At 34.7% G+C, this 24773-nt stretch overlaps 1 protein-coding gene across 4 annotated transcripts in view; it reads right to left on the minus strand.

The window, feature by feature from the left end:
• The window catches only part of Stag1 (stromal antigen 1), a 757688-nt gene that overhangs the window by 254695 nt on the left and 478220 nt on the right, over nt 1-24773 (minus strand). For 3 of the 4 annotated variants that reach the window (XM_052187535.1, XM_052187534.1, XM_052187536.1), the window contains 2 exons: nt 12642-12743; nt 5462-5564 (listed from right to left, as the gene is read on the minus strand). The exons of the other annotated variant lie outside the window; for it this stretch is intronic. In XM_052187535.1, coding sequence (XP_052043495.1) covers nt 5462-5564; nt 12642-12670 — 132 coding nt within the window. In that variant the 5' untranslated portion in view covers nt 12671-12743. The remainder of the gene's footprint in view (nt 1-5461; nt 5565-12641; nt 12744-24773) is intronic. 4 annotated transcript variants of the gene reach the window in all.

The following is a 24773-nucleotide window of genomic DNA, read 5'->3' on the forward strand; positions in this document are numbered from 1 at the left end:
AATAAGAAGGACCTTGCAATAATAATAAAGATAAAGACTTTTGGGGAACGATCTCAAACCATACCTAAGAAAAGTACAAGAGAACACTGGGATCATATCAAACCAAAATGCTTCTGTGCAGCAAAAGGAATCAATACAGAATAAAAAGACATCTCATCAAATGGAGAAAACTATTTTCTAATTAACTGCAAGACTAATATAAATTATATAAGGAATTCAAATGATCCAAAAGAGGATATCAATAGACAAACAATAGCTAAATGAAAATATACTTATTATGACTGTCTGATCAATAGGGAAATACCAATAAAACCATTAAAAGATACCATTTCACTCCAATGATGTCTGTTACTAACAAGATAAAAAAAATTAACCAATGCAAATGAAGATAAAGAAACTGGATGATTCTCATATACTATTGAAAGAATATAGATTAGAACAATCATTATGGAGACAGTATAGAAATTTGTTACAAAATTAAACTGGAAATGCTCTATGTCTCAGCAATCTCATCACTAGGTATGTATATTAAAAGAAAAAGAAGGTATATTCAGAACATATCTAACATTCCTACACTTACTGCAGAATTACTAGTAATAGACCAATTTATACAATCAACTAATACGAAAATGTGGTATGAATAACATAAAAAAGGACAGAATTCTGCCATTTTTGACAACAAGAACCAACCTAGAAGACCACTCTATCAAGTGAAAGAAAATCAAGCACAAACAAGAAAACACCTACTAAATATCTGCAGAAGCTTAAACAAAACCATAGAATGAGGGAGGAACAATGATTAACATAGGTGGGAAGGACATGTGGAAGGATACAATACAGAAGTCAATTAAGTAATAAATTACAATTAGAAAGGAGTCAAGTCTAGTGTTTTATAACATAGTAGTAGAATAACTATCATTAACAATAAATTTATAATTTAAAATAATTAGAATACAATTTTGAACATGTTTACCATAAAACTGTTATGTCTAATATGATGGATACACTAATAGTCTGAATTAGTCACTCTATATTGTACATATGTATCAAAAATACTTTAGGGCTCAGTAAAAACCTTCATTAACAGGTAGGTGTGAAGACCAGACTTTGATTCCCAAAACCCATGTAAAATGCTGGGTGGGCAAGATGGCCTGCCTCTAATTCCAACCTGAGAAGCCTGAGGTAAGAAACTGATTAGTTAGTCTAGGATATATATACAAGCTCCAGATTCAACTGAAAAACCCTACCTCAATGAATATGGTGGAAAGCAATTAAGGACAACTCTACATATGAATGTAAGGTACAGACATCACACACAAATGCACAAGCAAAAACAAGCACCAACATAAAAATAACCATGTTCATTCGTACATGTATACAAATCACACTCACATACAAAAAGAAAAGTATGACATAAATATACAAAATTATTGTATGCCAATTAACATTTTCAAAAAGAAACTAAAATGGCTGGCAAGAAGTCTCAGTAGGTAAAAACACTTGCTGTTAAGCCTGACCTCTGAACATCTTTCCTGGAACCGACACAGTAGAGGGAGAGAACAGAATCCTGCAAACTGGCCTCTGATGTTCATAGGCATGTTTGTACATATACATAAAAGAACATATGTACGGACACACATACACACATACACACACACACACACACACACACACACACAATGTAAACAACTACAAAAAAAACCAACAGAAATAATGGAAAATGTAATGAGTAAAATAGTTAAAATTTAAGACAACCCAAAACAGAAATGGTTTATAAGAAATGTCTGATCATTCTTGAAAATAGGTTATCAGCCAGGCAGTGGTAGGCATGCCTTTAATCCCAGCACTTGGGAGGCAAAGGCATGTGGATTTCTGAGTTCGAGGCCAGCCTGATCTACAAAGTGAGTTCCAGGACATCCAGGGCTACATAGAGAAACCCTGTCTCAAAAACAAAAACAAACAAACAAACAAACAAACAAACAAAACCAGAAAAAAAACCAAAAATTGGTTATCTTTAACATGACTCAAATATGATCATTCTGATGACCATAGAATTCCATCAAAAAATTAGTCATATTTGGCTCAACAGAAGAGGTAATCATTTAGATGTACAAAACTTTAAACTAAGAACACTACACTGAGGCTTAGCTGTATACACACCAAAATTAAAGTACTACTACAACCTGCTCAAGAGGTGATTATCTTGAAGGAAAATGATACAAGCAATCTTTAATTTAAATCTTTAAACTGGAAAACAAATTTCCATGAGTCCCAGAAAAGCAAAGTAACCTGCCTATACTTTCAGAATAATCACATGGCAGCATGAGAAACTAAAAAGATAAACTAATTACAAGATTCCTTCACTCTTACCAAAATGTTTGTTTAAGGAAAGCTATCTGAACAAACACTTCTTCAAATGAGTAAGTGTTAAAAAGATCACAAAGCATGTCTTTCTCCAGTTTTTGCCCTTTAAATAAAGATCATACAGCCAAAAAGTATTAAAGCAACAATTACATAGTCAAACGGAAGAAGACTTCTCCCTTGTTTTGTTTGAATGGTGGCCCAAAAATACAAATTCTAGGGGGCTGGAAAGATGGCCCAGTGATTAAGAGAACTGACTGCTCTTCCGAAAGTCCTAAGTTAAAATCCTGGCAACCACATGGTTACAACCATCTATAATGAGATCTGACGCCCTCTTCTGGTGTGTCTGAAGACAGCTACAGTGTACTTATAAATAACAAAAAATAAATCCTTAAAAAAATAGAACTTCTAGCAAAAGGGAAATAACAACCAGATTTTAAAACACCATATTGACTAAAATAATCACTACAAAAGATCTACCTATCAGGGCTGGAGAGATGGCTCAACAGTTAAGAGCATTAACTGCAGTTCCAGAGCTCCTGAGTTCAGTTCCCAGCAACCACAGGTGGCTCACAACCATCCATAATAGGATACAACACCCTCTTCTGGTATGTCTGAGTACAGCTACAGTGTGTAGCCATATACATATAATAAATAAATATTTTAAAAAGATCTACAGATCTTCCTATATACACAAGAAGTGATCAAACACTGTAGTTGTTTAAATAAAAACCGCCTTCACAGGCTCATATACTTGAATTCTGCGCTATTGTGAAGTGGCACCAGAGAGGGATTAGGAGGTATTGTCTTATAGGAGGAATTGTATCACTGGTGAGGGATTAGGAATTTTAAAGGTCCAAGCCATTCCCAGTGTCTCTGTTCTTCTTTTGACTGAAGATCTAAATGTAGAATTCATAGCTACTTCACCAGCTCCATGTCTCCTATATGCTACGCACCATAAAGATAATGGACTAAGCCTATGAAACTATAAAGAAGCTTCAAGAAAATGTTTTCTTATGTAAGAGTTGCCTTGGGTATGGTGTCTCTTCTCAGCAATAGAACACTAAGGCAACACTGCAACCTTAAATTATGAGAGGTAGATTTTTTTTTTTTTGCATTAAGAGTATGATAATAGTGACTAAGGGATGTCCCTTACTTGTTTACTTTTACAATTGTGATATTTTATATTTTTGTTTTCATTACTCCAAGCTAATAATAAGTTGATTCATAAGATTGGTCATAAAACCCTAATTTTCCTCACCTTCCTGTCTTGGACCTAGTCAACAAAGATAAATTAAAACTTCTATTACCATATCTTGCCCAAAAGAAACTCCTAAGATCCTCCTCTTAACAAAGAAAAGTCTTACTCCTTAGTCTGCAGAGCAGAATGACAAACAGGAACAAGCCTTAAAGAGTTTCACCCATCCAATCTCAAAGCACCATGTATCTGATGAAGTTTCCACAACATGCCAATAGAACAGGACTCAAAGGGACTCTAGATAGCTAACTATGGAAAAGTTCCTGAAAAATGACACAGATTAACTGGCACTGAAGGTCTTTAGCACTTCTCTCATACCTTGCCTTATGTATGTGTTCAGTTGTAATAATGATTTAGTGTCCCTAAATTCTGTGAAAGCCTACCTAAATTCTTTGAGATGTTCAAATAAATCTATGGAGTCCAAGGGGCAGATTGGGAGAATCTCATATAAACAGTTGATTAAAAGCACAGGGAAAAGGAACAGAGATGACTTGCAAATGAAATTAGGGAGGGGGATGGTAAAAATATTGAAGACTGAAACACTGACATCAGATACTATGCCAAAAGTGAAGTAGTGTGCAGAGCACGTAGTTGGTAATTAATGCTACAAAGTGACACCTTCGTTTTGGTGGAAACATTCAAACCTTGTGATGACAAAAAAGGTTTCCAATGCTGATTGTAAGTTGAACAGAGGATCGCTTACACAAATACAAAAACACATGAACTAAAATAGTTACATAAGAAATGTCTATATTTATCTTTTAAAATGGCATAGGAAGAGGAAAAAGGTGGAAAGATGAATCAAAACTGGCCATACTAATATATCTTTTGAAGCTCAAAGTGAAAATACAGGAAGGTTTATGCTGATATATATTCTATAAAGAAAGCTAAATTTTTTTCCTAAGAACTTTTATAAAAAGAAAAACCATGCTACAATAGCAAATCAGATCACAGATAAATAAAAATGTAAATAATAACATAGATATATTTGTAGTATCTCTCAAAATTTATTATACTTAAATGCTAACTGAAGTGCATAAATTTTGTAATGATACCCTTCATAATAGTGACACCTTGAACTCTCCTAAATTTTCAACTCATGAATCATCAAGTCTATATATTAAAACTTGTCTCGATTTTAAAATACTACTATCAAATTGCACATTAAGGAGCTAACAGAAGGAAAAAAATGTTGAGGGCAAAGAACAGTGTACTGGCTGGGTTTTGTGTCAACTTGACACAAACTGGAGTTATCACAGAGAAAAGAGCTTCAGGGGAGGAAATGCCTCCATGAGATCCAGCTGTAAGGCATTTTCTCACTTAGTGATGAAGGGAAGACGGCCCATTGTGGGTGGTACCATCTCTGGGCTGGTGGTCTTGGGTTCTATTAGGAAAAAAACTGAGCAAGCCAGAGCGAGCAAGCCAGTAAGTAACATCCCACCATGGCCTCTTCATCTGCTCCTGCTTCCTGGCACTCTTGAGTTCCAGTCCTGACTTCCCTTGGTGATGAATAGCAACATGGAAGTGTAAGCTGAATAAACCCTTTCCTCCACAACTTGTTTCTTGTTTGTGCAGAAATAGAAACCCTGACTAAGAAAAGCAGTATGTCTTAACTGTAATTCATTCAACACTCCCTCTGTGCTTTCAAGTACAGACAGTGAACATGCTACAAATTTCCCCTCTCTGAAACTGCTAAACCAAAGTAAAATTCCCAAGAATCTCTTCCATTACTGGAATAAAAAACATAAAATATTAACAGCATCAATACTAGAACTGACGAACAATTTATTTCAAGCTAATTTATGGGAAAGCATTGAAACAAAGACAAAATATAATACATACTGGAGGCCGGCCAGGACGACCCCTTTTTCTTTTTCCTTTGATCTCTGTTTCTTCAAGTTCGCTGCCAGCATCAGAATGGGCAGTAGTTTCATTAGTAGAATCCCTAGAAAATGCCAGATTATTGTAGTGAACAAATTAACAAATAAATATAATGCAGTTCTGCTCTACTACTTCCCTTCCTTAGGATCACTGACAAGCAGCAGTTCAACATTTCTATTTTCAGAAACTTCAATAAACCAAAACACATACACTCCCTATCCAATGTCACACAGCACTAATAAAATTTATCCCCAAAATAAAAAGGAATAAATTTAATGTGGAAATGACAGCTACTTGCTCTATAAAATATAAAGTTTGAATGAAAAAGACTAATTCTTTAAGATTAAAAAAAAATGGCTTGAAGTGTTTATAAACTCATGAGGCTGCCAGTATATGCTAGTAAAATGTTTAACATGTGCTTCTTCAAAAGAACAGCATCTGAAAGATCAATAATACACAAATGATGTACAATAATAAAAACTAAACTCCTCTTGATTGTAAATTCCACTGAGCCAACTGGATGTCATTTCGTATGACTATTTCTGACGAACTCTTATTAGTGCTCTTTTTACTGAAAAGGATAAGTGCAATGAAGAGTCACCTGTTGGAATACACTTGGCACTCAATACAGTGACTTCTGTGCTGAATCACAGAAAAGCTCTCAATACTGAGAGTATTTCTAACTTTGAAAGTTCTAGTAACTGACTATCTTTACACTTACTCCACATTAATAACAATTTATCATTTTGCTACATGTACAGCTAACAAATGAAATCATTACATGTAGCATTTGCTGGATTTCTTGGTATAATTATTCTCCCTGTAAGTAATTTCAAACTATCAACCTGCCAACACTAGAAACTGATAAATAGCATATGATTAAAACTTAATTCCAAATAAAGAAAAAAAGAAAATCAACTTATACTATGTCTGAGGTAAAAAAATAACCTCAAAATAACAATAATTTACCTTATAATTGTAAAATGGTGAATTTTGAATATTTTATATTGCTGTGATTTATTTTATTTTCTTTTTTTCCACAATATGTACTTGTGTGGTATACAGGCATGTGTTCATCCCACAGTACTCTTGCCTGTAAATACTTGTATTTAACCTCTAAGCCATTATCCCAGACACTGATTTACTTCATTTTAAGTATACACAACTTTCTAAAATAGCTGTATTGTACTAAATTGGTTTACAAAATTCATAAATATTCCATCTTTGATTCTGACTAATCACTAAGTTCTACCTTTAAAGGTCTTCAGAAAGCTGAAACAAAAGAAAGGATACATACCCACCAGCACGTCCAACTCACAGACTTCTCAATGTGCTTCATTAACACTCTTTTTAGTCCTGGTATCCTTTTTGTTTTAAACACTTGCTTAAAGTTCAATTCTTATTATCTGTACTACTATTTTTATTGTACTACATTGCATTCCTTTGGACATATTACACATAATGTGCAGTTTCTATATAAATAATTTTAATGCCTTAACAGAATATTTGGCTGCATTCTGTAATTCACAAGAATTAACTTGAATGAATGAAAGGCTTCTTTAAAAGTCACCTCAATTTCAAACCTAACATGAAGTCCAATTAGACTTGACTTGCTTCTGGATCTATATCCAGCTATGTTCCATCTATATCCATCTTTAACAGCTACGTTCAAAAATCAATTTTACTTTTTTTTTCCAGGTGAAAACAGTGAATTTAACCAGAATTACTTACAAGAGTACGAACAGTTATAAAGGCACTTATACCATGTAGGACAAAACAAAAATCTCCCTACAAAGGCTAACTGTATATATATCCTTAAGGAGGGGAATAGCCTTGTAAGCCACTAACACCCCAGCAAATGTTAACTGCCTATAAATACTACAGGAAAAAACAGAGTCTCATGAACTCTCTCTCCTAGTAGCCTTTAGCTACCTATAACTGTTGAAAAAAGTTAGAGCCTTATGAGACCTTTCTACTAGTAATCTTATTATTTTCTTTTCGGTTGTGTGGGGGAGGGGTAACCTTTAAAAACTCTGAAATACAAGCAGCTTTCTATCCATCCTTGATCTAGTTTAGTCATTCTTACTTGTTACAATTCTTCATTTGTTCTTATTCTTCACTCCCTCATGTGGTTTAGCATATAATGCTGTAAGGATGTTTTAGGAAAACATACGCATAAAAAAAAAAACTTTACTATCTGAGTTTTATAAATGAGATCATCTAATAAACTGATCCACAATCATAGCTCTAATACATGGTAGAGTCAGTTAAATTTCAAACAAAATTTGAATTCTTGTATTTCTATGGGAGGACACTGAAATACAAATGTTTTGTATTTATGTTAACTGGACAAACTAGCTAAAACCTTCTGACATTAGAGAATGCTCCAGCACAAATACAGAAGATATCCAGTTCCATCATATAGTATGAAAGCCATTAGTAAAATTAATCTGTGCTAGAATAGTTTAGTAACAAAAGAAATCAACAGGTAAGTATTGAATTATGTGAACTGTAGCCAGTTTTAAAAATCAGAAATATTGTTGACAGCTTGTATACTTTTTTGTATATATGCTTGCTTATCAGCATGCAAAGTAAGTCTTTAATATCAGAGTGGGAAAAGACTTAAGAACACAAGAAAAAGCTGTATTCTCCTCACCTCAGCCCTTCAAGCTCACTCTGGACAATACCACTAACAGTTGGATTAATATCCTACTACAGTGGGGAGAGAGAGCAATTAGTGGTTATGAGTCCTTGGTTCTTGCACAGGACCCAAGTTCAGTTCCCAACACCTACATGGTAGCTAACAACTCTCTATAAAGCCAGTTTCAAGGGATTCACCTTCTGGCTTCCACAAGCACCAAGCATGGATGTGCTAAACATATACGCATGAAGGTAAAACACTCATAATACATATTTATAAAAACAATGTTAAAAAATATCTACTAAAATATTTTGTGTGTGGGTGTGTGTATACATAATATATATGTATTATATTTAAATATATATGTATACACGTGCATATGTGTTCCAATTTTAAAAGTCTTAAGTAGCTGATATATTCCAAAATTCTAATACAATAAATAAATAGCACTCCATAAGGCTAACATAGGCATGCAGAATTTATTTAAATATTCTTCTATCAATGACTACCCAGGATAACTGCAGTATTGCACTATTGTAAAAGTATCTGAATCAACTGTCCACATAATAAGCTAGTCACTACATATCCCAAGTTCTATTTAAAATAGATACAGCAGAAATACTGGGACAATGATAGACAAATTCCAATTTTAAACAATTTCTTTTCAGTCTCTATAAATGGGCCACATTTGCAAAATTACAGGACATCGGCTATAATTATATATCATGTTATATCTTATAAAATTATCATCTTCACCAATCAATTTAGCAACGTATGCTTAGATACTATAAATTCTTCCTAAAACATCTTTCTAGTGTTAACCTTTCTAGTCCTGTAATTACTACACTGCATTCACAATTATCTATTAATTATACGTATCTTACTATGTTCTCTTTACCAACCCCTGAAACCCTAGTTGTTTCCCACAGCTAGGGGAGAAGAGGGATACATTTCCTAAGTGACTTGGATGATTATTATGATTATTATTTGTCTCTATTCACAAGCCTAATTTCATATGGCTCTCAAAAAATTAATAATAAAGAAGTTAGGGCGGGTAGCAGTACTAAGTAGTAGACTGCTCGTCTAGCATGTGTGAGGCCCAAGTTCAATTCCCAGCACGGCTTCACTTGTCAGAGTAGTAAATGTGTTAAAATTTTCATAATACAACCATGTCCTGAATAGTACCATAACTATGGCTGGTTTATTAGTACCTATAAACCCAATGACAGCAAGGCATGAGTCTGTTAGATGTATAGTATTTATCCAGAAAAAGGACACTTACAGAATATAAATATATAGTAGCATAATATTTTGACACTCTTTAATAATAAAAAAAAAATCAATAAAAAACAAAACCACCAGTAAATATAGTATGTAGGTAAGCCAAGAACATAGTATGGTTAATCTGAAAAATGGCCTGTCTTTCCTATTCTCTGATTTTTAAATCATTATTTCTACAAAACTAAAATATTAAACTTTGAATGTGAAAAAAAGGCTTCTGGCAAAGGAAATAAAGAGCACAGAATTAAAGAAGCAGTATGAATACTGTTAGCTTCTTTTGGCCAAACATACAATAATAATTGAGAGCCAAACAGTACAGAGCAGGAAAACTATAGAAAATGTGGGAGTTCCATGAAACTATGAATGTGGCTGGGCTTGCTTAGCGCCTCCACTAAAACAAAGTACGCGTACTGCAAATTAACAGCAAGAGACGCCTTACTGGCTGTCAGGAATCAACCTCCTCACCCATTACACCCGCACAGGGTTGACAAGAGAACCTAGATAGATATTTTTTTGAAGAAATATATTTTGAGTTGGCTGCTCAAAAACTCCACGCTCAGTTTACAGGGAGACTTGGGAAACTGAGTGCAGTCGCAGTGGTGGCCGACGCTACCATCATTTATATAATGTTGGGTTTGCTGGTATGCAAATATGAGGAAAGGACAAGTGCGAGGTATTTTCATGGATGTAAGAGTCATGGAGGCTTCCAGGAGATTTCAAAAGAAAGGCGAGAGTACACATGAGGTTCACAATCCTTGTCAGCAACCTTTCACTCGCAAGGTGCTGAGGGAAGCTGTGAGGGTGAGGCTGAAGCTATAATGAAGACAGCATATTCAGAGACGCCAGGAATATAGAGGAAGCTCCAGGTCCAGCAAAATGAGTACAAAAGAGTGGCTATAATTGTCCAAGCTCTTTTGTGTTTATAACACTACCATGTGCTCAGAATTACAAGCATAGAGCTATATAGGATTTAAAGTTTTGCGGCTGGGTTTTAGTCCTACTTTGGTCTAATTTCTCCATTTTGTTTTCCTATTTGTCCTATAGGGAATAGAAATTTTTCTTGTTACACTGTATCTTGGAAGTAGGAAAATAAGTTTTTGGACTTATAACTGATTTTGTTTTGTTATCAAATAGGAGATTTTTAATCTGGACAAGATCCATGCTGAAACAGAAAAAAACTCTATGGACTACTGAAACAAAAAAAAATTATTTATTTATATGCATTTTGCATTATGAAACGAGCATGAAGAACTATAGGAAGAATTCTAGGATTTGAGTGTTTCCTAAAGTCTGGTATCTTAAAAGTGTGATCACTAGCCTACAGAACTAATGATGGTGGATCCTATGAGAAATGAGATCTTATGCATGCCTATCAATGAAGAGGACTCTGGAGCTACAACTCTTTGCCCTGCTCTCTGTTTCCCAGCCATTATAGAGTAGACGAGTTGCTTCACCCGACATCACCTATAATGATAAACGGCCTTACCACAGGCCAGAAGATCACACAGGCAACAAGGCCAACTGATCCTAAGATAAATCTCTAAAATTGGAAATGGGAGGTAAAAAAGAAAAATATCCTTCTAAGTAGAATGGTTCAGACATTTTTATCACAATGATATAAAGTTAGCACAACAGGGTACATAGTTAGATAGATGAGTAAATTAAGTAAGATAATAAGACAAACACAAGAATTTAGACAAGTGTATACTGTTTAAAAGGTGTATTTAATCTTAACCAAGAATACCCTCTCCAGCTGGCTTATTCAAGCAAAGTGCATTCACCTAGCTCACAGATTACCAGTATGCAATACCCACACGTTATAGATTTACAATTTTGTGAATTTTTATTACAAACCACAATGCTTAATACTAAATATTAAAGCTACATTTTTTTAAATACAAATATCACTCAACTAAGTCTGCTTGAAATTTTATGAGTAATTATGTGAGTATACGACAAGCAGGGCATACAACAATATGACAGAAAAGCTTATGCCTTTCAGAAGTGGTTGGGAACATTATGTAAAATATGTTGCTAGGAGAAAAAAATGGAAATTAAAAAACACAGAGAGACACCTATACTAATTATAAAGAATCAAAGGAATTCTGCCAGACATATATCTAAAATAAAGCATAAACAGAGAGTTAGATGAGAAAGTAAGAGTTTCTAAGAACAAAGTAAAGAAAGAAAAAAAAAATACTAAGCAGGGATCTCAAAACTATATTATGCCTAAGATAAGGGGTAAAGAAGAATGGAGCAAGTATATAAACAATATTTGAATTTTATCATCTACAGTTGAAAAGCCTTATAAAAACAAAGTATTGTTGATCTCTCAAACAGATAAAGAAAGCTTGGTATCTTAAAGCATCTAAGAGAGCAACCAGAAGGCTATCTCTTGGAAAAGACACTTTTAACTGAACTATAATCAAAGAAATAACTATTTAAATGACAATCTTTTTATCATAGCTAAATTATCTTTATAACATGAGATCAAAATACATAGATCCTCAATTTACAGATTGATGCAAATTATAAAAGAAATAATATCTGCTGTTATATGACTATGACATTTTTTAGAAATTTTAAAATAATGTCCAACACAAAAGTCTGTCCCCAAAGAACAAAAAATCTAATAATCTCTCTCTCTCTCTCTCTCTCTCTCTCTCTCTCTCTCTCTCTCTCACACACACACACACATGCACACCACACACAAACACACACAAATGGGTACTGCCTGAGATTCTTCTAGAAGCCAGAATACCTCAATAATCATAATTTTAATGTAAGAGAAGGAATCTTTGTGGGAAAAATAAAAACAGTAAATGCACTTTTAAATGTAGAATATAAGACAAAGTTTAATAAATGTTTTCTTTTCAATAGCAAAACTGAATATCTTAGACTTTCCAAACAATAGAGTTCCTAACATCATAGAACAAAGAAACTGTAATCAGTGTGTAGGAAATAAGTATAGCTCTAATGCAATTTATGACAAACTGGTGTTACAACTGGCCAACTCCTAATATAAGAACATTAATACCTGACTTGTTCAGCATCAGAAAACATGCTGACATTCCAATAGCAAAGGCAGAGTAATCCCATACCCTAATATTTAGATTTCAAATATACTGTATCAATAGCAGAACATATTTGATATATTTCATCAGAACCCTGTAATACTGTACTCATTTCTCTAGAAGATAAAGAAAAGTATTTACTTACTGCAACACTGGTAACTCTGAAGTAATCATTGCTGGAGAAGCTATTCCACAGTACAGAAAGTTCTGTATAATTCAAACTTGTTATACAACCTCAAAGTCACACCTGTTAATTAAAAAGAAAATTATTTTTAAATAAAATAAATAGACCATGAAATATCAATCCATTGTACCTATGATCACACTATTTGATATTTATGCAAAATAATTAAAATCCTAAATTTACAAAGAAGCTTAGACAAAGTTATTTATTATACCTTTATTCATAACTGACCAAACTTGGGGGCAACCAAGAAGTCCTTTAGAAGGTGAGTAGATTAGAAAAATTGGCCCAAAAAGTCATAAAATTAAATGAAGAACCTTTAAATAAAAGAAGCCATCTGAAAAGACTACATATCGTCCAACTCTGATTACATAACATTTTTGAGAAGGTAAGACTATGGCAATCAGTGATTGTTGGAAGTTAGGGTGCAGATGGAATCACCAGAGTATAGAGGGATATTAGCACAGTGCAACACTTCTAAACAGGAGATAACTATTATTGTACATTTGTCTAAATATGGATGACACATTACAACATAGATAGTGAAGAACAGACTGTGGATGGTAATGACAATTACCAATATGACATGGTCAACAGCTGTACTTAGCATACAACCCTGTACAAGTACCAATACGACATGGCCGACAGCTGTACTTAGTATACAACTCTGAGGTGACAATTGTAATAAGCATGAGGTACTAAACCTCAGATTCCTGTACTTTCTCCACAAATTCACTGTAAACCTAAAATGCTATGAAAACAGATCTGATTTTCGAAAAGAATAAAACAGACAGGACAAAAAACAGGATAGCATGGACACAGGAAATCATGATACAAAAGCAAACAGAAAAATACACCTAAAGCTGTAATAAATCCCTAGACAAGGCCAAGGAAATACTAAAAGAAAACCCAGAAGAAAAATTTAAAAATAATAATTTTTTTTCCTTTTTCTGGTTTTTCAGACACTATATTGTCTTGGCTGTCCTGGAACATGAATTGCAGACCAGGCTGGCCTTGAACTCAGAAATCCACCTGCCACTCTCTCTCTCTCTTTCAAGTGTTGGGATTAAAGGTGTGTGCCACCACAACCCTGTTGATATCTTAAAAAAAAAAAAAAAAAAAAGTAAAATCCAGAACATTTCCAAGCAGAATATTCCAAAGTATAATTTTTGCTTTAAAAGCTAATTACAGATAAAGAGATCTTAATGTACATGACACACCAAATGGGGAGATAAAAATTACAACAGATTTCTTGATGACAACTATATATGCATATTTAGCTGGGCAGTGGTGGTTCACGCCTGTAATCCCAGCACTTGGGAGGCAGAGGCAGGTGGATTTCTGAGTTCGAGGCCAGCCTGGTCTACAGAGTGAGTTCCAGGACAGCCAGAGCTACACAGAGAAACCCTGTCTTGGAAAAAAAAAAAAATTTAAATGCTGACAGAAAATAAATCAACTCTGATTTATATACTAAATCAACAAAAATAAGAGAGTAACAATATAGAAAATAGCACAATAGTGATGAGAGAGAGAGAGAGAGAGACAGAGACAGAGAGAGAGAGAATAAGGTCTCCCTAAAAGTAATTATTTGATTAGTTGGCAAAATTGATCAACCTTGCCCCTCCCCTAAAAAGAGCTAACTTTTACAGAAATCTTGAATCTAAAAAACACAACAAAGAGTACCTAACAAAGAAAAAAAACTTCTGAATTTAAAACAACAATAACCCACAGCCTTTTGCTTACCCTGCCTAACATCCCTTATTTCCCAAACAGAAAGTCAATGGGAATCATAGAACCATTTCTTGGTGTAGCTACAGATATAAGAGAAAAAACAGAAGAACCCAGATCTCAAAAATGGTAGTTGATACCTGTTGAAAGGATTTTACACATATCAAAATCAAATATGCAGTAAATCTGAGGGGTTTCTGACAGCATTTGCCCAAGGTGCACTGTAAAGTGTTAATTTAGACTGAGTTGCAAACATATGATAAGCACATTTTGTAATGTACTACCATTGTGGCATGAGATGCAAGAAACACTCTCTGAAACACCTTGGCTCAAACTCCATACTATAACTGTTATCAACTAGATTGTTCTTAACTGTACATACAACATTTTGTATTCTTACAAAAACATAATGTTTTAAAGAAAACAGAAATTTAACCTTCCACTACTTTTATTCCTAAGGTTAAGTATCAAATCACTTCAACTTTAACAATGTGTAAATTTTAAAAACCTGCTTCTTGAATTGCTGATTTGAATTTTACTTTTAAAATCATTATTAGAATTTTGGCTTTAAATTAAAGCAGAATTTTCAACTACTTATTTAAATGGCCCTCAACATCCTGCTATTCTGTACTATCTATTCCTGTGAGATGAATGTTCAGCATTAATAATTATAAAAATGAAATGAACATCAACTCTAAAAACATAAAAAATGCTTTTGTCCCTGAATCAGAATTTCACCTAAGATTTAATTTATCATGTAACAATAAAGACCCTTCACAGTATGTAAACTTGGTTTTCTATTTAAATGTATAACAAAAAACTAATATATTTCTTTATAATTTATTATCAACAAATGTTTGGTTTGTAAGTATATCTTACATACCAATAAATTTTGTTAGAAAGACAACTGAAAATAGTGCAAGAGCCCTAGACAATAAAATGACCAGCAGACAACCAATGAAGCAAGCTTAGAAATAAAGACTGAATACAAAGATTCTAGAATTATTATCTACATATGCATGCTCAGAACTGGGTGCCTGCTTGATGTCAAAGAAAAGAATAAACTTGCATCTCTCAATAACTGCGGAAGTTTGTGCTAGTAAAATGTGAAGATAAAAGCATACAGACCCTCAAGTGAACAGGATACTAAAATAATGAATATCTTGGCTAATAAACCAATCTATAAACAAAAACTTTTTTCCATTTTGATTTCAATTCTTCAGTGAAGCTTGACATATTATTTGTTAATCAGAATTAACATCGGACCACCTATAAGAAAGATAATCTTTGTTTTAAAAAGTAGTGTAAGAAAAATAACATGCATAACCTTTAATAGACATCATCATCAAAACCACTTGAGACTGGGGTAATTCACAGAATTAAATATTTAAGATATTCAATTTTAACAAAGGCCATCAAAAGATTTAATAAGAAAAACTGAGTGGCCCATTTTCACTTAAAAAAAAATCATCATTAAAGGATCTCAGACATTGTATTCATGAGACAAACATTCCCAATATTTCCAAGAAGTCATTAAGAAAGAAGAAAATTGGAGACATTATGACAGAAAAATTTCAACTGTCAATAAAAACAGAAATCTAAACATCCACAAAGGAAAATGAATGCAATGTGGAATAAACACTCAGAGATATAATCAAATAAACCAACAAAAGTAGGGAGGATCCTGAAAGATTAAAAATAGTGTGGGGATGCCTTAACGATTTATTAGTGAGATGGCTCAGTGGGTAAATACAAATAAAAGGTTATTTTATTTTGACTTGTAAGTCCTGTTTTTGGATGACCCACAAATGATTGAACTGTGAAGATATGGTGTTTTCTTGCAATGTCCTTAGCTTGGTAATTTAAAACCAAACATTTTTAGTTTTTGTCTTCCAAATTGAAAACTCATTTTAGTTAACATTATAAAGAAACTGTACAAAACCTACCAATCTTTATGTACTCAGGAAGCAGTGCTTAATAAATGCTAAGAGATTAGAGAGCTCGTATTAAATTAATAAAGTTTCAGTATATTTAATATGGATAAAATTTTTCTTCTTTAAAAAAAAAAAAAGGAGTTGGGTGGTGGTGGTGGTGGTGGTGGTGGTGCATGCTTTTAGTCCCAACACTTGGGAGAGAGGAGGAGTTCTATGCCAGCCTGGTCTACAAAGTAAGGTCTAGAAGAGCCAATGATACATGAGAAACACTGCCTTGAAAAAAACAGAACAGGAGGAAAGAAGGCACAGAGGGAGGCAGGGAGGCAGGGAGGCAGGGAGGGAGGGAGGGAGAGAGGCAGGGAGGGAGGGAGGGAGGGAGGGAGGGAGGGAGGGAGGGAGGGAGGGAGGGAGGGATTTTAACTGATTAAAGGTAGAAAATGACAATTAAAACAGCAATTATTTTAAGATCTTTGTAAGGATTTATGCAATGCATTTTCCTTTTTTCACAAAATGTCTTGTTTTCTTGATAATAAAGTAATTAACTTCCAGTGGGCAGGAAATTTTAATCTATCTTATTTACTGTAATAATCATCATAAATAAAACTTCTTAAACATTTGAGTAAAATAACTAAGTGTGCTACTCATGAAAGAAATGTGAATCAAAACTACCACAGCTCATTTTAATGATACTAGCTATCAAAAAAAAAAAAGATAAAAAGAATACACGCTGACAAGGATATGGAGAAACAAAATGGTGCAGCTGTAAACTATAGTAATAGAAAACTATAACACATATACCAGAATGACCAAACTGCTATACAGTCTAGCCATCCAACTGAGTATATATCCAAGAGGAAAAAAAAAGCAGTATGCTAAAAAGATATCAAAATTCAGTTGACCTAATTGTCTACAAATAGAGGTATCAATATAGAAAATGTGGTGTGCATACACCATGCATGGCAGGGTAGGTATAATTAACAGTAATGTATGGAACATTTTAAAACATCTTGAATGATTTTGAATGTTATCACCATAAGATGATAAATGCTTGAGGCGATGGATATGTTAATTACCCTGATTTGATAATATATTAATCAAAACATCATGTCCCATAAACATATGCATGCAATTGTGTGTAAGGAAAGTACACACTGAAATAAAACAGTTGAGAGATCCTTTCTCAGAGATTGTGACTAGCTAAATCAATAACAAAGATCAAGTAGAGTTTTCACAGAGCATAAACAAGGGCTGACACAAAGATATATCAAAATGGAGAAAAAGTTAGAAAATTCTCCAGATGAGACTCTATATGCATACACAATCCTATGACCTAGGAATGTCACACTAAACAAAAATTTAAAACAAACAATATGTGTCAAAAAAATATTTGCCAAAATTTTATCTCTGAAACAGCATCTCCATGACAGCTTCTTAATTTCTTATCCAAAATGGTGCTTGCACACAATCTTACCATAGAGTACTTATGAACAGTCATACTTTAACTGCAGTTTTTCTTTTACATTCAACATTTTCTTAGACTTCTTCATGAACTACATGGCATCAAAAACATTCTCCTGCCTTCTCAACTATTAATGATCCTCTGCCATTATTCTCCTCTTAAAATTTTTAACACTATATTTCTCCAGCAACCCCACCCCTACCCCACCCAATCTTCCTTTCCTGTATGTACACATACCCTTTGAACTCTGTAGTAGTTTTCTGATACATGTCCCCCATAGGTTCACATATTTGAACATGTAGTTCTCAATTGGTGGTGCCATATGAGGAGGTCATGGAACCCTAAAGGTCGAGTCTGCCAGTAGGAGGCATGTCACCAGAGACTGGCTTTGAGGAAATACAGCTTCTTCCCACTTTCAAGTTCACTCTCTCCATTTTGTTTTTCTATTTGAAGAAGTGTTAATTCAGCTTTCTGCTCCTTTTGCCATGTCTGTCAGTTGCTGCCATGGTTTCTCTCTGCAATGATGAACTATTTTCCCTCTTGATCATAATGTTTCATCACAGAAAATAATCTACCTATTAAAATTTATACAGGCACCACTATCCTAGGAATAAATGAAAAGATCTAGACTCATTCAAATACAATCCCACACTTACAAGGTTTCATGCTGTCTTGTTCATACATCCTATAACACTTTTCTATGTGTTTTTGTTTACAGTATACTTTTTAATTCACAAAAATAAATGTCACAAATTTCATTCATTTTTAATAAACTATAAAGACATATATAAATAATATGTACAAACACATATATGCTGATGGACTTATTTTTTAATTAACTTAAGGTTTATACAAGTTTGTACAAGGTTTTAGGGATTTCTTCACAGTTCTAGCTAAGAAGTTGTATGAATCTTTAGGAAGACCTTTCTATTCCTAAAAATACAATGTTGTATCTAACACATAGAAGGGTTTTATAATCATCAAAGGTAAAGGTAAATGACAAGGGATGAGATATAATAGAATGTGAAAACACTCTCCTTTGATAAACAAGGCCCTGGGTTTGATCCAAGGAACAAACACACATCTAGTAATATAAATTAAATTTATCATGCAAATTAGGATATAACACTAGGATACTAGTGTTAACTAATAAAAGAGAGAAAATTGGTTAATTGGTAACTAAGGTTTTTATAAATGATGTTATAAATGCAACCACTTTCTTGTGAGTACAGCTATTTTATAATGTACACATTTTATAATGTGACCATTATAAAAATTGATCTTGGGAGCTAAAGAAAATGGCTCAGCAGTTAATAATAATAACTGTTCTTCCAAAGGACCCAAGTTGATTTCCCAGCACCATGTGATAACTCATAACTGTCTCTAACTCCAGTCAGAGAATCAGATACCATCTTCTGTCTTCTATGAGTACACAGACATACATGTAGACACAACACTCATGCATATAAAATAATTTTTAAATTATCATTTAAGCTGGGCATAGTGGAATAAATTTTTAATCCAAACACTTGGAGCAGAATTTGACACCAGCCTAGTGTACATTAAGAATTCCAAGAAAACCAGGGCTATATAACGAGGAAGGGAGGGAGGTAAGAAGGACAAGATGCAAAAGAGATGAGGGGAGGGGGAGGGGAGGGCAAGGGAAGGGAGAAGGGGGAGGGGAGGATAAGGGAGGGGAAGGGAGGAGAAGGGAGAGGGAAGAGAGGAGGGAAGAAGAGGGGAGAGGGAAGAGAGGAGGGGAGAAGAGGGGAGGGGGAAGAGAGGAGGGGAGAAGAAGGGAGGTGGGAAGGGGGAGTAGAGGAGGGTATGGCGAGGCAGGGAGGAGGGAAGAGGAGGGAAGGGGAGGGGGAGGAGAGGGGAAAGGGGAGAGGGAGGGAAAGAGAGAATAGGGGAGGGGGAGGCAGGGGGAAAGGAGAGGGGGAGGAGGGGGAGGGGAGAAGAGAAGAGGAAGGAAGGAGAAGGGAGGGGAGGAGAGGGGAAGGGGAGAAGAGGGAAGCAGAGGAGGAAAGAAGAGGAGAGGGAGGGGGAGGAGGGGAGGGGAGAGGAGCAGAGGAGAGGATAGGGGAGGGGAGCAGAGGAGAGGATAGGGGAGGGGAGAAGAGGAGAGGGGAGAGGAGAGGAGGGAGGAGAAGGGGGAGGGGAGGGGAGAAGAGAGGGGAGGGGAGAAGAGAGGAGAGAAGAGAGGAGAGGAGGGAGGAGGAGGGAGAAGGGAGGGGAAAAGAGGGGAGTATTGATCCAACATACAAATTAAGATAGTATTATACAGGGGCATTCATTATCTTATTTTTAAACATAAAACTTGAGGTTTACGTTTAAATAAATGTATTTATTTACATATAAAGCTTACCAAACTTATGTTAAGAGCTGTGATCTTTAAACCATACAACTAGCTGAACAGGAAATAAATGATTAAGTAGAATGTTCTAAATTAAAGATTAATGAAAAACTCAACAGCCTTTTAAATGTCTAAAAAATGAAAATAAAACCCCAAGATATTAACTTCTTTCACACTACAACACCCTATATTACATACATGAAAAACGTTTGCAAATAAAAACTGACAGGCTTGACCAGCAAAATTACAAGAATGTTTCCCTACACTTCAATAAAGATATTTTGCTGTGGTTTTTAAAAATTTCAAAATCACCACTAACGGGGTGGAAGTGGGGGGAGCAGTAAATAATACATCCTTTTGGTTATTTTACTAACAGATCTACCTACTCATAAATTAAAACTGTTTAGCAATTTAACAGTTTAATTAAGAAAGCCTATGATCAAATGCAATAATTATACATGGAAAATATAAAACCATTACATTATGTTCTTGAACTAAAACAGATATCTACTCTTAAAAAATTCTAAGAGAGGGTAAAAAAAAAATGAGAAAACTTGTTTTTAATGGCCCTCAGGGTTAATAGCTTAGTGTTCAAGCACAAGTACGAATTTGGATCCTTCCAACCTTCCATAAATGCCTGGTGTTTAAGTAATAGCATGCCTGGAATTCCAGTCTTAAAAGATTTAAACAGAAGATCCCCCAGACTAAAAAGGCTGGCCATATCCACGAGATCTGTGGATTTCATTGAGAGACCTTGCCTCAATGAATAAAGCGAAGGAGCCATGGAAGTTGATTCTTGACATCATCAACCTGGGCATCACACCCACCTATTCCAAGACAAACAACAAAAGCATGCATGTACATACATATGAATACTCACTCATGAAAATGGAGGATAGCCCTCATCAAAATAAGTAATTATATATATTCTTAAGTTTTCATATAGAAATTACTTCAAAAGTGCATAAACAATCACTATCATATTAAAAGAAAAAATACAGAGCTGGAAAGACACCCCCGTTTTTCAGTACCAGTAGCCATCTTAGGCAGCACAACCATATTTGTGGCACCAGCTGCCAAGGATCCAGTATCTTCTGGTCTCTCTCTGAAGGCATCCTTATACATGTAACACACACACACACACACACACACACACACACACACACACACCAGAGAAATTTCAATGAAAAGAGTACCTATGTATTCCCACGATACCAGTGTTTTTGCATCATAAAAGATCAGCAATTATAGAGATTTGAGACTAGTAAACTATCACCTTATGTCAATTAACTGGAATGTATAACTACGAATATTATATTTCTAAATAAGGTCATATAGAGGGGTAAAAGTTAAGACTCCAAGAAATGGATTTGAAATAATATCCCTGTAGAACTTGCTTAAAATACCTATATGCATTTTTAAATAGTGCTAAAAAACAAGATAGTAAAGAATAGAAAAATAGACTTGGTTTTATTAATTTCTTCTCATTCATGGGAGTAAACAATAAAGTAACAAATGAAACTATTTCAGGTTGCAAATGATGTCAATGCTAGATGGTAAGATATTTTAAAGGTATAGTTCATGCTTCAAAGAAATGACATTTGAGCTGAGTCTTGAAGGACATGGAAGTCTAATGGCCAAAGCAGAATATTCTTTACAAGAGAAGGCAAGTATCAGCTTACTTGAGCAACAAAGCTGTATGTCAAAAGTACAGCATGGATACTTCTCAGGCCTACTACTTTTGCAATTATTAGCTAAACTTTCCGGATTTTATTAGTTTTAATTACTTTTATTTTACATAGAATGCCTGTTGTTCATACACTTGTTGAGCACGCCAAGTATGGAGGTCAAGGACAATTAGGGGAGTCAGTTCTCTCATTCCACCCTAAACTCTAGAAATGGAAGTCAAGTCTTCAGGTTTGTATAACAGGAACATTTACTTGCTGAGTCATCTCCTTGGCATGACTCCTCAGTTTAGAAACAATTTTATTGAACTATTTCAATTTTACTAGGTAATTTAAATTTGTATAGACCAGTAATAAACTGAATTTATTGATTCCACCCACAGTTCTGAAAGACATAATGAACCAAGTGTACCTTAACGGCAAGCTACTCCAACAGTATGAAGCAGCAATGATATAATAGTTGCGTATGTATTACTCAATATGCTCTATCTACAATTGGGAGAGGGATCTTTAGACAGGTTAACATCATTGTTAATATTCTCCCAATAAAAAGGCTTTTCAGAATGCCACCAGATTTTGAAACTCAGTTCAGAAGAAAAGTTATATAAGGTATAAATTTCCCAAATCAACCATAGTTTCAACACGACTCACTGGAGCTCCATGTCTGCCAGTTGCCTAAGGCAATCATGCTTCTGATCAAATCTGAACTACTTGTTTCTCTAGCAGGACCCAGTACTAAGCGCACATATTTTGAAAACATAAATAACTGTACTAGGAAATACAAAATTCACAGCAATGATCTCAATGCAAGAGCTTATACAATAAATGCATATGTATATAACTATAACTTAACACAACTAAGTTTAATGAGTACATATATAATGGTAAATTAATCAAATCCATTTATGTCTCAATTTTTACAATGATACAGTACATCTATCATGTCAATATGAATATATATACATATATGCAAATATACATGGACACTAAGTCCAGCTACTATCTATACCTTTCTCATAGGATTTTTTTTTTAAGTAAGTCTACAAATGAATGATCATTTTAACTTCCTTATTAACTTTTTAGCCTTGATCATCCTATATTGCCTATCATGTAAAAAAAGTCTAAGCCTATACTAAACCCACAATTTCCCTTAACAATTAGTGTGTGACATTATAAAAAGAATCAGAACCCTGGAAATTGATACCACTACAAATTTCAGTCTGAATATTCAAGCCATCAGTACGACTTAAGAGAGTAGCCTCTTATTTTGTTCTTATTCCATGCCCCTGTGAGTTAATTATATCAATCTCCTCTATCTCGATCCCTAAGCAGGCAGAACTACTGAAGTTGCCTTAAAATATATAAAGGCTGTTAATGTTCTACCCTTGCTAAACACAGCACTATCAGCTTCCCTTGACAAAAGAAAAATTAATAATAAAAATTTGCTCTGACCTTTCTCATTCTTACTGACTAAAGAAATGCACATATTCATTATTTAAAGCAACCTCTCCAATAACATTCCTATTGGAAAGTCTCTAAAAAAATGTCAAAACATTAAGGAATTATTGAAAGTATTTCCTAAAATGATCTTTAACAGATATGTTACTCAGCTTTATATCACTATGGCACAGTAACTGAGATAAAGCCAGACATGGTAGCATATATCTATAATATTATCACTCAAAAGATTGAAACAGGAAGGGATATATGTTCTTGGCCATCATGAGTTAATATGTAGACATCCTGACTAAGAAAACCCAAATTTTAGGGCTGGTGAGATGGCTCAGCAGTTAAAGAGCACTGACTGCTCTTCTGGAGGTCATGAGTTCAAATCCCAGCAACCACATGGTGGCTCACACTCTATAATGAGAAACAAAAAAACTATGGGCTGGAGCAAGTGGGGCCGGAGCCAGAGGTGGATGGGGAGGGGAGGAAAAAGAAAAAGAAAAACCAAATGTTAGAACTGACATAAACTACTACAGAAGACTGCTTCACGATTTCTGAGGTTTTAATCCATAGTTAATACTCTTTAAGGTCTTATGATAAGATGGACATCATGACAGCAAATACAGAGAGCATAAGGAAGAGGCTGAGGACAGGAACACCTTTCAAGGCACTGGGCTGGCTAGTTTTAGGTCAACTTGACACAAGCTAAAGTCATCTAAGAGGAAGAAGCCTAACTCAGAAAATGACTCCAAAATATCTGGCCATGGGAAAGCCTATAAAGCATTTTCTTAATTAGTGGTTGCTGGAGGAGGGCCCAGTCCCCTGTGGGTGGGGCCATTCCTGGGCTGGAGGTTCTAGGTTCTATAAGAGAGGGGTCTGAGAAAGTCATGAGGAGCAACCAGTCAAGAGCTCTCCATGGCCTCTCCATCAGTTGCTGTCTCCAAGTTCCTGCTCTGCTTGAGTTCCTGATCTGACTTCCTTCAATGATGAACAGTGGCTTGGAAGCATAAGTCAAATAAACTGTTTCTTCCCCCAAGTTACTTTGGTCATGGTGTTTCATCACAGCATTGGTAAACCCTAAGTAAGACAGCAGCTTTCCTCCAGTAATTCAACCCCTCCAATTCAGCCTTACAATCAAATTATCACACTCAGCTATCTCTTTAATAATCTAATCACATTGCAACCTTTTCATCAACAACAAACCAAAAAATTCAACACATAAGCTTTTGGAAAGGTATTTCCAAACTTAAATATATATTACCCCTTTTATTCTTAATATGTCATGGATTTTCTTCAAATGCATACATGACAAAAGTATATATGCAAAACAGTTTTTAGCTGTGAGCTTGTAATTGTTAAGCCTTGCTAAAACTACATAGGGTCTTTTACTCAAAAACATGCTTCCATGCTGGGGAAATGGCTTAGACATTAAAGTGCCCACCATACAAACACCAGTACATCAATTTACAAACCCAGTATCCTTCG

This window comes from Apodemus sylvaticus, chromosome 7, assembly GCF_947179515.1.
Source record: "Apodemus sylvaticus chromosome 7, mApoSyl1.1, whole genome shotgun sequence".
NCBI lineage: Eukaryota > Metazoa > Chordata > Mammalia > Rodentia > Muridae > Apodemus > Apodemus sylvaticus.